Source organism: Neolamprologus multifasciatus, chromosome 5 (genome assembly GCF_963576455.1).
Source record: "Neolamprologus multifasciatus chromosome 5, fNeoMul1.2, whole genome shotgun sequence".
NCBI classification, from domain to species: domain Eukaryota; kingdom Metazoa; phylum Chordata; class Actinopteri; order Cichliformes; family Cichlidae; genus Neolamprologus; species Neolamprologus multifasciatus.
In genome coordinates, this window is record NC_140443.1 from 4,058,126 (window position 1) to 4,075,423 (window position 17,298).

General features: G+C 40.4%; 2 protein-coding genes across 5 annotated transcripts in view; both read left to right on the forward strand.

Moving 5' to 3' along the window:
• Nucleotides 1-5,226, forward strand: part of itga7 (integrin, alpha 7) — a 43,382-nt gene extending 38,156 nt beyond the window's left edge. For 3 of the 4 annotated variants that reach the window (XM_085161126.1, XM_085161127.1, XM_085161128.1), the window contains exon 25: nt 3,029-5,226. In XM_085161126.1, the coding sequence (XP_085017252.1) occupies nt 3,029-3,184 (156 nt within the window). In that variant the 3' untranslated portion in view covers nt 3,185-5,226. Of the gene's footprint in view, nt 1-566; nt 732-3,028 lie in introns of all 4 variants that reach the window. The other variant, XR_014874295.1, reaches the window with a different exon arrangement.
• A 1,620-nt stretch (nt 5,227-6,846) lies between these two features.
• npffl (neuropeptide FF-amide peptide precursor like) lies at nt 6,847-13,423 on the forward strand. Its single transcript, XM_085161170.1, has 3 exons — nt 6,847-8,379; nt 9,047-9,162; nt 10,833-13,423. The coding sequence occupies exons 1-3, from the start codon at nt 8,230-8,232 to the stop codon at nt 10,951-10,953; spliced, it is 387 nt and encodes a 128-aa protein (XP_085017296.1). The 5' UTR covers nt 6,847-8,229; the 3' UTR covers nt 10,954-13,423.
• Nucleotides 13,424-17,298: the final 3,875 nt, after the last annotated feature.

A 17,298-nucleotide genomic window follows, 5' to 3' on the forward strand; every position in this document is an offset into this window, starting at 1 on the left:
GTACAGTCAATTTGCATTTATGCACTTATGACTTATTGTTTGCATAACACATGAGTATGATATTCTTAGTGTATCATTTTTGCAGTTTATTGCTCAAAAATTACTTTTACAATTTAAAAATTGATGATATAGAGGTCCAAAAACATGTTACAGACTTACAGGGTTCATTTGCATAGCAGTGGATTTAAAGCAGTAATAGTTCCACCTGAAATGTGGAAGAGGAGTCGCAATAAATTGGAATATTTTAGTAAAGTAAGTTAACTAGTCCTCAAGCACTCTTTTCCTTTCCATCAAAGTTCAACAGCTGCAGGATCCTGAGCGACGTTTCTTTGATGTCACTGCAGTTGCCTTCACTCGTCCGTTATTAGTCTGCCTTGCTCTGATCTGTCCTGCAAATGTTTTATTCCTTCCAGCTCACTCTCACCTGTGCCTTTCCTCTTCTGTCCTCATGTTTGTCCTCCGTGTGACGCTCCAATCTGTGTTTTCTTCCCTTTTCTTTCCTCCTCACCTCTATCGGGGAATCCCCTCTGTTATATATCTGTGTTTTCCCCACTACCCCGCCCCAGTGTGGGTTCTTCAAACGCAGCGAGCGACGCCATCATTATGAGACGGAGTACTACCGTGCCCATTTGGGGGTCCAACCCTCGGAGGCGGAGAAGCAGGCGACAGAACAATAATATAAAGTATACCCCCCTCTGGCCTGCTCTCCCCTCCTCCTCTCACTCCAAGCGGTAAAAATCTTCACCTGCAGTCGCCTTTGTTCCTCAATTCACTCGAAGGCCGGTGGTGTTCATTACAGCATGACAGCAAATGTAGGCTCAGATGATCTCAGGTGGCATCATAGCAGTGACACGTGAGATACAAGAGAACTGATCTCTTGTAAAGCCTTCTTTACCTTTGTTCCTGTTTCTATTAGTAGAAAGAAAAAACATTATAATGACAAAAAAAAGACAGATTCACCAGATTCTTAGCATTTTCCTACTTTATTCTTCAATATAGACAAAAGGTGGCTTCTAGTTTCTGCCATCACTCATTTTTACGGGACAATGTTTGCAGGCAGATTGAGAATTAAAATAAGAGGCTATTAGCTCCATAAGGGGGTATAAAATTATTTCTCTAGGTTATATTTTATGTGTCCTGTTAATTTTTAAATTAAACCTTTATTAAATAGGTAAAACATTTATTCTAAGCAACCACTTTATTTGGTACACCTCACTAGTTGCGCTCACTTTCACCTTCAGAGTTGCCTTATTTTTTCATGGCACAGATTCAAAAAGGTCCTGGAAACGTTCCGCTACGTGATAGCATCACACACTTTGCAGATTTGTCAGCTATACACGCATGATGCTAATTTCCCATTTCATTGCAACCCAAAGGGATCTGGTGATTGTTGCTTGTTGAGGCAACTCATTGTTAGGTTCAAGAAACCAGTTGCAGATTATTTGAGTTACATGGAACATTATCCTGCTGGAAGCAGCCATCAGATTATGGCTACACTTGGTCATCTGTCTTGGTCACCTGACTCCAGCATCTGAATGTTGCAGCAGAAATTGAGACTCATCAGTTTTTCCAATCTTCTGTTGCCCAGTTTTGATGAGCCCATGTGAAATGCAGTCTCAGTTTCCTGTTCCTAGCTGACAGCAGCAGCCAATGTGGCCTTTTGCTGCTTGAGTTCAACTAGTTGTGCATTCAGAGATGCTATCCTGAATAGCTTGCATGCAACAAGGGGTTATTTGAATTTTGCCTTGCATCAGCTCAAAGGATGCTGGCCAATTCTCCTCTGCCAACAAGGCAGGACACTGGATACTGTCTCTGTAAACCCTGGAGATGGTTGTGTAGAAAGATCCCAGCAAATCATCAGTTTATGAAAGACATAGATGTCAGCAGGTCATCGTGGCCATTTCTGTCAGCCTAAATATACGGAGATGTTGCCATGTGACCGACTGATAAGACTTTTCAACTGACAAGCATCTGTACAGGTGTACCCAATAAAGTGGCCAGTTAGCGGATATGAACTGTGTTGCCTACATTCACGATTTGATCCCAAATTAAAAAAAAAAAAAAAAAAAAAGCTATTTTCATTGTATTTAATTCCCCTAAAATTTCTGAAATCATCACTTTATTATAGAAACACATATCTGCTATCTCTACATAGGTGGCTAGTAGCACATATAGCCTAATGCTAGGTATTAGCCTAAATGTCCTATTTTAACAACAACCTTTAATATTAATGTCTCCCATGAGCAGCTACTTTGCTAGTCTCAGTTGTTGGTTCACTGAAACTGTTTTCGGTGTTATGTTCTGTAAAATCATTTAAAACCTTTGTTTTCTATTCACCTAATCTGTGCCTGTTGAACACCATCCAGCCATCTCTCCTTCAAGGCTTTAACATGCCTGCTGTGCTGTGTTTTGTGCCTCTTACTTTTCAGTTATCTGCACTTGTTCATTCTGGCATCATTCTCAGAAGACTGTTCATTTCTACGCCGTCCCCTCTTCCTAAAAATCTATTAACGATTTGACACGCATTCAATAACTGATCGACTTTTCCAGGTGCCAGACTGAACTTGTCGTTAGGATCAGTGGATGTCTTTGTTTCCTTTTAATGAGTGTAAATCTGCTTAGCGGTACTTCAGTGTGTTGGTGTGTTAATCGCAGACACTTCAGGCTGGTGCAAGTTTATAAATGTTGAGCATGAGAGTGTGCTTTTTGGTTGGTGTGCTGTTTTAAATGTATTTTTTATTAAAAAGTCACTTTGTTTGCAGCTGGTAATCAGGTAATCACTTTGCCTTCTTATCTGTGAGATGCACTATAAAGCTTTACCTAAACGCAACGAATAAGAGTGGATACTTTTCTTAGAAGGCATGCTATTGAGTAACACAGCACCTCCTCAAACAGTTTAACAACTGTAGTTATCACAGTCCCTTAAAAGTGGCACTGGTTAATTCTTTTTCCTTCCCTTCTGCCTCCTCCATCCATCTTTCCCTTCTTCTGTGTGCACTCCGACCCACTTTCCTCTCTGGGTCAACAGTGTGGCTTCTTCCGACGGGCGCACTACAAGGACAAACTGCCTCAGTACCACGCGGTGAAGATTCCTCGCGAGGACCGGCCTCAGTTTCAGACTGAGAAGTCAGGCGGCGTCCAAAAAAAGGAATGGGCCACACACTGGAGCGACGGGACCTCGTAACCTGCTTTGATGCCCTGACTTTAAAAAAAAGAAAAAAATCACCATGTGCAGCACTCATTATGTCTTTGCTGTTGACTTAACCGACTAAAAAAGTGCACAGAGACTGGGATCACGAAATGTTGTGCACACTTCACTTCATCATTGCTTACATACTGATGCGTTTTCTCAATACTGTAGCCTACTGAAGGCCTTACATAGCCTATTTAGTCTAAATCAATATCATAGTATTGTACTGAAGGCCTACGACAACATTAAAACCAGTCGAGCTGCTGAGTACGTTCCCCAGCCCTCACTGCTGCTTCACTGTCCGACATCAGAAAGAAGGACTGGAAAAAGCACCACATGCAGATCCTGACAGACACACACAGGTATACTGGACATTATAGTAAAGAAGCCAGTGCCCATAACAAAGACTACTTTTTGCCTTAACTACTGTAAGACTGAAGATTCATATGGGCAATGAAAAGAAAATGCATTTTTCTATATATAAATGACTTTTTTTAGTACTGGTTAAAGCACTGGGTGGGTGGATGTTCGTGTTTCGATGAATGTGTTGTCTTCTGGGCTCGACGATTACTCTGGGTCGGCTCAAGAAGCCATTTAAAAAGTTCATTGATAGCTTTTGTAGGGCTTTGTTCAATTGCCTGAGTAACTTGAATAAGAACAAGAAACCACAATACAACCTATAACATGCCGTAGCCACGACCAGAGCACTGTTGTCGCATGTGTCAGATTAAAAAAAAGCAATATTTAAGGTATCGTGTGCTGTTCATCTGTTTATGAAAATTTCTGGTAGATTTTTTTTTATGGATGTCTTATGATGACATAACAGTGTAAAAAAATCTAATATGTATGGAAACTTACTGTAGCCTCAATTTAAAACCTAAACTGCTACGAATGAGTGAATTAGTTACAATGTGACGTCTGAGTGATGCCGCCATATTTTTCTCATGAGTTGTAATGTAATGACGTTTCACCAGGTAACAGCTGTGTTTTTTGTTGGACTGCATTAACCTGCTTGTCACACTGTTCTTGTTACGCCACTCGTACCAGTATGACAGTCCTTTCACTTCGTTACTGACACTTCTAATTGCATACAAGTGCCTTATTGTAAAGGTGGCAGATGGTGTGCCACTGGTTACAAACGCAAGGCTACTGCAAATTAGATCATACTCCTCTGAAACATCTGTTGGACACCGGTGGACAAGTAAACATCCCTCCTGCACTGAAGCAACATGAAGACAGGGAAAAACCTTTGTTGTTATTTTTTACATGAACAAAGCAGCGCGAACATAATGTGTATCAGAACCAGACAAACTCTCTTTGGATCTAATCTGGGTTGATGAAGTGGATGTAAAGCATGAGGGGTCAGCTTGATTTTTTTAGGTATTGCTGGACAATCTTATACTAGCTGCATGTCCTTTTTCTGATGTTCCCAAATTTTCTGTTGGTCATTGTTCGGTGTTTTATTTATTGATTTCATTGGATTGGCTGCACTGTTTAAAGGTTGTAAATAAAAATAATTTTAAAAAATGAGGTAAACCTGACAGACCGCTTAATTTGATCATTATGCAGAGATTTTAAACCCAGTGATGTACAGACAAAAACCAAGGATGTGTAAAAGCTGCAATTCACTTATATAACACCAGGTGGCGGTAGCACTCTGAGAAATAAAACATTGTTTCTGTAGTTATTTTAAATAGGAGGGAAAAACGAAAACATAAGGCATGTAAATTTTGTAAAAGCTATAATATGACTACTTGTCTGGAATAGATCTGAATTATTTTGTTTTTCATGGAAATGTTGCCCATAATGTTCTTGAGTATTTGTGCTTGTTAACATAAGGACAGGACAGTAATTAAGGGGTGCAGATGAGATGGGTTTGTCTTTAATGTTTGATTGTAACTCTTCTCGAAGAAGAAATAAAGCATCTTGTTTTGTTTATGTGACATAAATATTCACGGTCTGTGGTCGGCTTGCACACTGGCTGATAAATTAAAAAAGTCAAAAACGGAACATTAAATCTTACGATCATTTTCAAGTTTATTTTTAACTCGAACCCATTAGTGATATGAGGGTTTTTTTGTTTGTTTGTTTTTTTAGGTATTACATTTATAGAAAATAAATTATGGAAAACATGATATCCTATTTAGAGTATTTCTCCTGCATATAACCTGACTCTGCATTATGACAGCTGGGATTGGTGTAAGAAATAAAATTAGTAAATTGCATTACTAATAAAAATAGCCAGTTTTATTGTGCAAGTACAACACAATCAATTTAGATAAATGTATTAATTCTGTGAGCTAAATTAAATACAGAGCTGGACGCAGGACAGTAGCTTAGCTTAATAGCATTAAGAGTGAAAACAGAGTTTATAAAAAAAAAATGTAAATATACTTTAAAAAAAACTACCTTTCTTATTATCATGCTATGTTGTGATTATTAGACCCAGAGTAATAAGCTCTGAACAAGCTTAAAGAAGCCTAATTACTAGCTTGAAGAAGAAGCTTGATTACTTATATTTATGCTAAGCTAAACAGCATGCCCTGCACCTCTGCAGCTTTTAGATACACTGAAAAAAACAAATCAACACACTGCTGGGGAACAGATCTCAGACCTATACTGCCCTTCTCATGTTTTACACTGAACACCCCCCCCAAAGTTTCCAAAACACTGATGGAAAACCAGTGAAAGTGTCATGGTCCCCGTGCCTGCCCGGCCAGCTCCACAAGGCCACGTGTTTTGTGTACATTCTCCCCTGCCAGGGCGGAGCTCACTGCAGGCTCCCGCCCTTGGCACACACCTGCATCTCGTCAGGCTCTGATTACGGGTTGGACTCTTAAGGCCGGTGTTTGTCTGCCAAAAACTGATTTCCAATGTTTCTGTGTATTTTTTCTGTGTAATATCTTTACGTATGTTCGTAAATACACTTTGGTGAACAGGGTTTACAAAGGGGTTATATAGAGAATTAAAAAATGATAAGTTTTTTTAAGTATCTTTACAACTCTGTGTTATTGTACTTACATTATAACCAATCCGCTCCTTTATCCTCGTTTAAAATATTTTTACAGAACTATTGTCATATTTGCTGCCATTTCTGCTGTCCTCTTGGCCAGCTTACTCTGACAAAATACATTTTTAATGTTAATTAGATTTTTTTAACTGCATAAATAAAGGTTATATAAAAGTCACTGCCAAAAACTGATTGCGGCTTCTACCTTGTTACACGAATGTTGTTTGTGGCTCAAGATGACTTTATGTCATCCATAAGCGATGCATTTGACATATGTTTCATATATTATAGCCCAACAAGTTACTTATAGCAGTTTAAATACAAGCAATCAGTTTTTGGCAAATACCGGAAATCAGTTTTTGGCAGACAATCACTTTTTGGCACAACACCGGGATGCAGACAGCCTCACCGCTGGATGATTATGCTAAACACTTTTCCCCGGACCTGTGACTAACCTGTTATTTCTACTGCTGTAAAGAAGAAGAGCCAGCGTGTTTGTGACTCCAATCCCAGACCTCCCTTTCGGACCTAGGACCCCCGTTCCTCTCACTGTATATATCTGCACCTGGTGGTTGTGTAAATAAACGTTGCTTTCTCCTGAACTCTGCTCTGCGCCTGAGTCCTACTACACCGCATGACAGAAAGGCATAAAAGACATTTCTCTGGCCCTGTGAAAGCTGGGATAGACGTAAGAAATGGATGGATGATCGGATGGTTGAGCAATGGGATCACATAAAACTAAACAAGGGTTTATTTTTGTCCTCTTATTAGAAACAGTATAAAACTCACTTTTGTGAGTCAGAGTGAGTAACTTTGATTTTCCTGTAATCCAAAAGCTTCTGATCTCATTAATGAAAACTAATACTCTCACAATCCCTTAGATGTCATCCTGGTTGCCATGGTAGTTAAAAGAGGCTGTATGTGCGTGCGTGCTTAAGCGGATTGTCATCCATTAAGCACTTTGATGAGCCAAATCTGTTGATGTGGAAGTGACTAATTATTATACACACACACACACACACACACTGAGGCAACACTAAACTGAACAAGTACCCCTAATAAAGCAAGTGTTACTGTCACTAATAAAAAAAAGCTGGTGTTACTTGGAAAGATAATGGAAGGAAGCGAGCTGACGTTTAACAGATGAATTGTTTCATTTTTAGGCATCGTTTGCTTCTTTCTAAAACCCCTTCATCTGCTTGTTAAAGAAACTCTGTGTAAGCAAAGGGTTTGATGAGCCAGAGTCTTATTATTGACCCAAGGTTTACTTTACATTCATGTCAATAAAGCTTTGGAGAAAGCAAATAATCTACGGTGCATGAAAAGGAGATCCATTATATGGTCATCACAGGTCCACAGCTCTAGCTGTGAGCACAGAAGCTCCGCCCACCTGCTGTTCAAACCTTCTGTTTGTCAGGGGCAGCCAATCAGAAGAAAGTAGGATTAAAGTTCGGGTAGTTACAAAGAAAGCTTGTTTCATACAGAAGATGATTTGAGAGGCTACATCAAGGCCCAGAGCGCATGCATTTTATTTATTTAGATTTTTTGGTAATTGTTGCAGTTCTTCTGAATCAGTATGTGCTTTGAATTTCTTCCTGTATAACTGAAGTCACATGACTAATCTGTTATATATTGTATATGCTCTGTGCATTACCTTGGGATGGGTGGGACGGGGTCCATTTGCACGGATTTATTTGTTTAATAACTGGAAGTTGTGCTGCACGACCCTGGGGGCCACATAATAACACACTCTGGTGCTAAGTCATCACTAATGCCTGATCCGAGCTAAATGGACCTAGTTAAGGCTCTTCCTCCATCCTATCCCCTGTTCCCCGTTGTACAGTAGCGTCTTTCGTCAGCTCTCCTGAGACGTCCTGCCAGCGACCACGAGGTGTATATAAGACCCGCTGAGGATGTGACCAGCACTGAAGTTCGTTCTTAGCAAGTCTGCTTAGACAGCCATCTTCTTCTCTTTCCTCTTCTATATTTGTCATCAGTGTTTGTCTGACCTCCTCTCGAGTCTGAGAACATGGACACAGCTGCAGCGGTGACTCTACTGGCACTGATTATGGCGATGGCTGGCGTCAGTCACGCTCTTCACATCCAAGCCGGCCTGGACAAAAACGACATCTTGCCTGGCAGCTCAGAGGACAACACGCCTGACCGCCTGTTGGGGCTGGTGAGACAATCAAACCACTGAAAAACTTGTTAATATTCATTTCACTTACATGTTGACAGTCTATTTTATGTCAGGTCCAAGATCATTTGAAGCTTTAAAACTGAAATCCTATCGCTGAAACACACATGTGGTGATTTTTTAAAATATGCATCTTTGTGCCTGATTTAAATATGGACTGCCTGCTCTGGTACATGCCAACATTTTCTGAGAGGATTGTATGTAAATGCGACTTGAGCCTTTTATCAAATGAGACAGGATAAATCACACAGCCCATTTAGATTTCAGATGGTGTTCCTCTTCATGCAACAGTGTGAAATACACTGTTAGATATTCTGGTGTGAGCAGATAGTCGGGGGCAGGATAGCGAATCAGATAAAGGACAAGAAGATCACGAGCACTAGATTTTCTCTTTGTGACATGCAGGGACGGACAGATCTGGGTTTTACTTTGCATAAAATGAAGCGAATGGATATTTTGGTGTGCACCGTGTACATCTCTTAGCCTTGGTGCCTTAATATCTAAATCTCAAGGCTTTTTGCCACAGTAGGACAGACTGGTTGGAGTCATCCGCCCTTTAACTTCATGTTTTATTAAAAAAAAAGAAGAAGAAAGTTTGACACGACGCTGTGTGCTTGTGTAGCCTTAAATGTGTCCTGGTGTGTTCCAGGAGAGTGAAAACAGAGATAGCGACACTGATGATCGCGTGCTGACTTCATTGCTGAGAGCCCTGCTGCACGGAGCCCAGAGAGAAGCCAGGGAGTCTGTCCTCCATCAGCCACAGAGGTCAGTGGCATCACAGCGCCTGTATTAATCTACATTTCAAGTTTTCCTATCAGTTGTGTTTACAGAAAAACACTAATATGGGAAGTTCACTGACGTAGTTTGGGCTTGTCACCAAATCCTTTTTTACCCAAAATACACCATGTGGGTAGTTTGTAACTATTTAAAGGGATTATGATATACAGTGGGTCGCACCGTGTACTGGGAGACAGGAAGAGGAAAATCCATTTAGCCATTTGCAACTACTTTCCATATCTGAATTTTAAAAGATCAAAATGAGCCATTATGTACTTGAAATGTCCGTTTGTAAAAATCATTCACAGTCAAAACGATTCTTCTGGCAAAGCTGGGTTCATTAAACTGGTCTCATCTTCAAGGGCAGTGTTGGGAAGGTTACTTTTAAAATGTATTCCATTACAGATTACAGAATACATGCCCCAAAATGTATTCTGTAACGTATTCCGTTACGTTACTCAATGAGAGTAACGTATTCTGAATACTTTGGATTACTTAATATATTATCATGCTGTTTACAACTACATGAATGTACTATTGCTGTGATTTATTACTGTTACTGAAGGTCCGCGGCTCCGAACCGTAGTAAAGGGACCTCTGGCTAATACGGTGGGTTCTGTGTCGGCTCGTAGCCGAAAACTAGCTTTACTTTGTTGTCTGGGTCACTTTGCTAGCAAGAGACAGAGAGAGGCATTGAAAGGCTGCTCCAACGGAACTTATTGTTTTTGGAGGAAAACACGAACACGGTGTACAGTCGAGTCTTAATAGCTTACTTACAACTGGGCTCGTCAGGCTCTCTTCTTGGCTGCAGTGGTTATTATTATATTTACATGCTTCCAGCTCCCGTTTTTGCTCGATGACAGCTCGTACTTTTCCTTTTTCTCCCTCCCTCGCTCACAGACACATAACGTGTATGGCAGTCCATTCTCCCTGCAGCACGGACTACACTGCCTATGATGCTACATTCTTTAGAGCTATACCTGTAGCATTCTGCCTGTTAGCTTAGCACAACAACAACAAAAAGGCCTCTCTCACCCAGGAAACACGCAGAGAGAGAGCGTCACCCTGTAACCATGGCAACCGTAACGCTGCCGCCTGGAACAACAGAACGTAGCTGTCAAACAAAACCCAAACAGTCCTGACCCGCCACAATATGAAACAGGGAAGTACCGCCGTGTAATCCATTTATTTCAACAAAGTAACTGTATTCTAAATACCACCTTTTTAAACGGTAACTGTAACGGAATACAGTTACTCATATTTTGTATTTTAAATACGTAACGGCGGTACATGTATTCCGTTACTCCCCAACACTGTCTGTTTTTTAAGGCTCGGTCACTGTTAAATGATTGCAAACTTCTTCTGTATTGGTAACCATTTATGCCATGACAGCACAGCACAAAGAGTGATCTGTGTGAAAGCAAATACCAGTGTAATACCTGTCATGTAATATGTAATTTCCATGGCAGTGCAACAAAAAGGACTGTGTAACAGCCCTTCAAGCTCAAATGTAACTGAGGCCCAGCTAAGATCACAACATCAACATCAATCTTTTGTATTTTCTGGTCTGTGTTTACAGATGTTTATCTATCTAAAATCATAGTTTGGAGTTGAATTCATTGAAATAATTCCCACTCCTGATGCTTTTCCCGTCACAGGTTTGGCCGCAGCTCCAGAGGGCAGGTTGTGCTGGAGGATCAGATGCATTCCCGTGACTGGGAGGCTGCCCCCGGTCAGATCTGGAGTATGGCCGTGCCCCAGAGATTTGGCAAGAAGTAATGTTGCAGTCATGCGGTGTTGCCCTGGTGGAAGGTCAAGCAGCCGAGAGTTATAAAGATACTAGATTTGTTTCGCTCTAAGTTCCAGCCTGTTAGGCTTGACCTTACACCTGGTGTCCAGTGAAAGATGACACTAGCTTAATCTTTCATGATTATGATTGTTGTTATTTTCTTTGAATTTCCAACACTGGGAAGCACGGTGACTGGTGATTGTTTGGATCGGCATGTTAAGGACTGAAAATGTTTGTTGTGAATTGTTAGTTGCTATGTTTTTGTTGTTCTTCCGTTCAAATAAAAGAACTTTAATCTTGTAATGCTAATTTCATGTGTATTTGTGTTCAGTGTTATCAGTGTTCAAATATCACAGTAATCCGTTAAAGAAAGGTGGGAACAAACAGATGTTGAAATTTTATAAATCCAGCTGTTGAGTTTATTTAAATATGGACATTTAATCTGTTGCTAATCATGTTTTAGTTTGTGAAATGTGTGTAAAAATGGCCAATCCAAGTTTTCTCAAGCCAAGGTGAGATCTTAAAGTGTCCTGTTTGTCCAAATAAACTCTCAAATCCCCCAAAATCTTCCACTTAAATATATAATATGATAAATACAATAAAAAGGTTTGTATAGATGATTATAAATAAAATAGATAATGGTGAATTCTGCATTTTAGAAGCTATAACCAGGCAACATTTATTATTATTATCGTAACTGTTTTTTCAGCTCATAAACTGATAAATTAGCTTTTTTAGCCTAAAAAGCTTAAAATCATTTAGCTTATTTCAGCACTTAGCGTTTTTTTTTTTTTTGTTTATTTTTTCTAATATCAGCCTTCCTTGTTTTTAAATCCCATCAGAGGAAAAATGGTATATTTTTTGTTTGTTTGCAGGATGTTGTTATATCTGCTGGATCTGCAGCCAGTACTCACATCAGCTCAGCCATAAACAAGAGCATAACTGAAATGTGTCTGTGCTGGTTCACTTAAACATCAGGGGAATGTAAATGCAGTGGAGACCACACACAGAGAGACGAATGAAATACGATCGTAATGTAAGTATTTTTCACTTCTCTACAAACAGCACCGTGCGGGGAGTTAATGTAGTGAGATAAGGATGGAAATCCTGTGTTCAGTGTGCCGTGATGGTCAGCACTTCTCTGCAGACTTGTGCTGCTGTCTGTGGCTTATTTACAGGCCACCTGGGGAAGCAGCATGCAACTAATTAAAACACAGCAACATACAATTACTCTACACATTACTGGTGTCCACAGCTAATTACTGGGAAGGAAAGCATGTCAATCACACTTAAAATGAGTCTTTTATAACCTCAAGCTCTCGTTCTGCTGCAACACCCCAGAAGACAAAATAAAGTAATGTTGTTGGGGTTTTTTTTAAGACTAATGAACAATGATTCAGTCATTTTATTATTATTTTGGTTATTTTTAATCAAATGTAACTTTAAATTCTTGTTTGTGGTTTACAGTTGTAATTAGAAATGAAACAAACAAGAACCATAAAAATGAAAACCTTGTTACAAAACAAAAAGGGTAAGATTGACCGCAGAGCGTAACAAGACAATGTGGCACAGAACAAAGGGAACCTGTGCTGCACACAGAGAGCCCTGATTGGATGATTACTTACAGGTGATGATGACTGGAAGTCAAGCCGACTGGAATCTGAGTGCATTCGAAATAAAATGTGAAAATAAATGCAAATCTATGACAGTATTTACCTGTTAATATGAGTACTTTATCAAACATAAACAGAGACTATATGAAATATGAGCAGCACTGCGTTAAGGGCTGCTGTTTCAAAGCATCTTCAAGCAAGTTGGTCATCAGTGTTCAGGTGTGGCCTGTGTAGACTGGAAATTGCGATTGCTTAAATGTTCACATTAAGCGCGTGGAGCACCCCCACACACCCTCAGCTGCTTTCACTTGTGCTTGAAGATATGTGTGGCGTTGACTTACATCTGTCTTACATACCAGCTTTGACAATGAGACATAAATGTGAGATAACAAGAAGCATATTGAGACAAAAGAAAACAACAGAGGCAGAGCAGGTGCTGTTGTCCACACAGCTGTAGCCTCTCATCAGCTTAACTGACTTGAAGAAAGTCGGCTCATCTGAATTTCATGAGTCTGCAGGGGGTTCAGGCAAAACATCTGTGTGTGCGGTGATTATACCAGAAAGCTGCAAAGAGAGCGAGATCGAAAACCCAGACTGACTGACAGATACACTGGGTATAAAGACTGCTTTAGGCAGCTCCTGTGTGCAGCACTGTTTTACACACACACACACACACACACACACACACACACACACACAAACGCATTCTTGTTTTCATATCTTAGTGACGACAACTAATTGACATAATTGTCCGCCTATTTTTGGTCCCCACAAAGATGTCTAAACAGGTACACACACACACACACACACACACACACACACACACACACTCTCTCTCTCTCACACACACACATTCTTGTTTTCATATCTCAGTGACTACAACTAATTGACATAATTGTCCGCCTATTTTTGGTCCCCACAAAGATGTCTAAACAGGTACACACACACACACACACGCACACACACACACACACTCTCTCTCTCTCTCACACACACACAAACACACACGCGCACACACACACACACACACACACACTCTCTCTCTCTCTCTCTCTCTCTCACACACACACAAACACACACACACACACATTCTTGTTTTCATATCTTAGTGACGACAACTAATTGACATAATTGTCCGCCTATTTTTGGTCCCCACAAAGATGTCTAAACAGGTACACACACACACACTCACACACACACTCTCTCTCTCTCTCTCTCACTCACTCACTCACTCACTCACACACACGCACACACACACACACACACATAGAGAAGCCTTTCTTTTTTTGTTTGATGACCTTTATTTGACCTCCACACTTCCACTTTCCCTCGTGGTCATCATCATGGATGGCAGCCACATTGAACAGCAACGAGGGAGGTCTCAGCCATTAGTGGTCATGACCGTGACACAGCACAATTTGTCACACACACAAAAGGCTTTAATGGCTACAGTGTGATCAAATGATCTTGTTTGGAGAGAAAAGCAAAGGTAACTTTAAGGTTAAACGGGAATCTGCCCTCTGCTGCACGCAGTGGAAACTTTTGAACTGCACCTTTAAAATTTCACCATATATACAAAATAAATAATGTTGGAAACACTAAAAATAGGCAACAGTTTCTTTTCCATGCCCCTGCCCTGTCTTAAAGAACTATACTATTAGTGTTCCCTGTCACCTCTTTACTTGTTTTACCCACTAACTGTCAACTTAAGTCAAATTAAGCATATTTAAATTTGCATATGTATTAAAGTACACAAAGCTTTAACTACTGAACAAAACCAAAGATTGCTGTTACATGCAGCAAAAAAATAGAAAGTGACAGCATGCATTTAAAAAAAATTATAGGAGGTCTACACTTTATTTAAAGAAGAAGTTGAGACTTAAATTGGTTTCAGTTTGTAGGCAGATTGAATCGTTTTTCTGTCTTACTTTGGATTCAATTAGAAGCACTCAGTAATTTAGATTCTCAACCACAGCAGCAAATCTCAAACAGAATGACAGAAAAAGAAAAGATTCAAAGTGTTGCAGTGATCCAAAGTCCAGACTTGCTGTTTCAGGACCTTAAGAGAATAAATGTTAATAAATGTGGTATATTATAGTTTAGTGCCAACAGTTTATCACCAAACAGGACTTGCCCAGTTTCTGTTAGACTATGTGATTGGCTAATACCTTTTCCCTTTGAAAGTTCAATAAAAGAGTTGGAGAGATAAAACTCTGCTGATGTGAAGGAGCAGCAGAGACGAAGCTTTTGTCCTTCGTTCGCTGCTCACATCAGAGGCTGCTCTGGAGAACGTGCAGCCAGCTGTTGTCTCTCACAAACACACTCACATAGAGCACGCCGCCCCTTATTAACACCGTTTTCTGCTTTGATGACAGAGACATTTTTCAGTAAAAGCTCAAATTACATTGGTAGCTTTTTATTATTGCTCTCACTCCTTTACTGCCAGCTACAAGACAAAAAATATGCAATCCCACCACAGCAAGAAAACAGAGAATTCTGTTGTTTTTATTCATTTTTACATGATTTTTTTAAAGATGTGATTATTTACCAAAATATTCTCAATGTTTAGACTTTTTTGAGTGACTATTATCCAATCTAAAGCATTTAAAATGAGGAATTATAGCAAAATACAAATGTTGATGTAAAAGATGCAAATGGTGCATCCTGTGTGGCTGCTTCATTCCTGCTGAGCTCCTTTGTTGTCTGCTGTTTCTGGATGAACTGTTCACGCTAAAATGGAAATAGAGATGCGTAAAAAGATATTGCATGGTCTTTTGAAACAGCGAGAGTGCTTTCTTCCACTAGACTGTACTTCAGAAATATTAAGAATTTTCATATTTAGTGTGGAGTTAAAGTTTAGTTTGCTCTTCACGCCTGCTTGAAATTTATCCTAAAACAGAGCAGAGTTTAAAGGCGTCACTAGGGATGGGTATCGTTTAGGTTTTATCTGATACCGGTGCCAAACCGGTACTTTTGAAACGGTGCCGGTGCTTAAACGGTGCTCGAACCGGTGCTTAAAGAATGGAGAACACAAAATTGGTCCAAAAACCTCTCATGTTCAGCTGTTTTTTTAGTAAAAAGATAACAATGTAGCCTTTTCTGCAGCTATAGGGCATATATGGTATCACTCTTGGCTGGAAGCAGTGCTTTAACAATGGAAAAAACAAACATAAACTTCATGTTTAACTGTTTCCCACTTTTTATTTGGTCATTTTTGCCTTTTTGGCCAGGGTGAAGGGAGTATCTGCCATCAAACAAGAAGACAGCCGCATGTAGCTATGATGGTGTTTGCTAGTTCACCTTACATACATTAATGTAATAACGTGGTTAGCCTACTCAACGTAAATTATACACGAACAACATTAAGCTACTCACGCAGAGAAGAACGGCTGCTGCTGCCATCATCATCCTCATCATTTCTGCTACACTGGCAGGGCTAGGGGCCAGGACTCTACTCTTCAGCTTTTTGGGGGATGTTGCTAACTCTTCGTCCGATAACAGGCACCACACCTGCAGTAGATGCGCTCGGTGTGAGGTCTCGCAGCAAGCTATCAAATACGGCGCATTTTTCGGCTTTTAAAAAAAACGCTATGCGTCGCCAGGTGTTTCATCGGATTTCAGGTGTTACCTCCTTTCCACAGTATCACCTTAAAGCACTTGTTGCAGGCTGCTGAGTTTGCATCTTTTGCTGTGAAGTACAGCAAGACTTTTGACCGCTTCGCCTTGGGCATTTTTAATCTGTAGCTCTGCTCTAAAAGAACGTACGTACCTGGACCCGCCTACTATCCCCGGAAACGTAAAATGATTGGCTAGAATCTAAAGTGTATCACATCTCAGGAAAAAAAAGCACCGAAATAAAGCACCGAAATGTGCGCTGCTTTTCGGTCTGGTTACTACCGTTTATGTCAGAACCGGTGCCATCATGGCACCGGATACCGGTACCCATCCCTAGGCGTCACGCTTGATATTTATTTCACTCCCCAAAAGCACTGCACATTTGACACACCGTATGCTCCTTGGCTGGTGTCAGGTATCGGGGCCCAGTGGACATGTGGTGTGGGGACACTGGGGCCAAGAGACAATCAATAAAGCTTGTGCTGGCCAGGCGTCAGACAGGACAAGCCTGGCCAGTGATGAACAAAGAAATCATCAAAAACAGAACACACACACACACACACACATCACAGCCTCAAACTGTTCCTACATCAGGACGTATCAAACAAAAGGCAGAAAACTGCAGAAGTCTGAGAAAAACCCTTTTTGTGTAAAACATCACAGCAAATAAAGAACTGCTTAGTGTGCACAACGATATGTTTTTATTTTTATAAGCTCAGATTATTCTCTCACATGGTCAATATTGGCTCAGAATTGCATTACACTGCATGATTCCCAGGTAACATCTGTGTAGGGACTACGCACAGAGCTGCTCAGTAATGCAAACTGTGCATGTGTTAAATAAACCAACAAACACATTTATATATGTGTAGATGTCAGCTTGTATTGACCTCATTCTGAATGAGACCACTTGTATCTAAAATACAGCGTAGGCTGTTTTTAAGCATGTGTAAGCAGGTGATTTTAAAAATACTCATGAAGAAGAGGCTGGATAAATCCTACCCGTTTCTACCCTTCGAGAGAGCATGCCTTTGTCATCCTCGCTCTCTCGCCTGTGCAGGGGCTGCTGCAGAACAGCCCTGAGCTCAGACAGCCAATGAAGACGGA

Coding starts and splice junctions, on each gene's coding strand:
- npffl (XM_085161170.1), top strand. CDS start 8,230: ATGGACACAGCTGCAGCGGTGACTCTACTGGCACTGATTATGGCGATG. Junction 8,380..9,046: donor CTGACCGCCTGTTGGGGCTG/GTGAGACAATCA, acceptor GGTGTGTTCCAG/GAGAGTGAAAACAGAGATAG. Junction 9,163..10,832: donor GTCCTCCATCAGCCACAGAG/GTCAGTGGCATC, acceptor TTCCCGTCACAG/GTTTGGCCGCAGCTCCAGAG.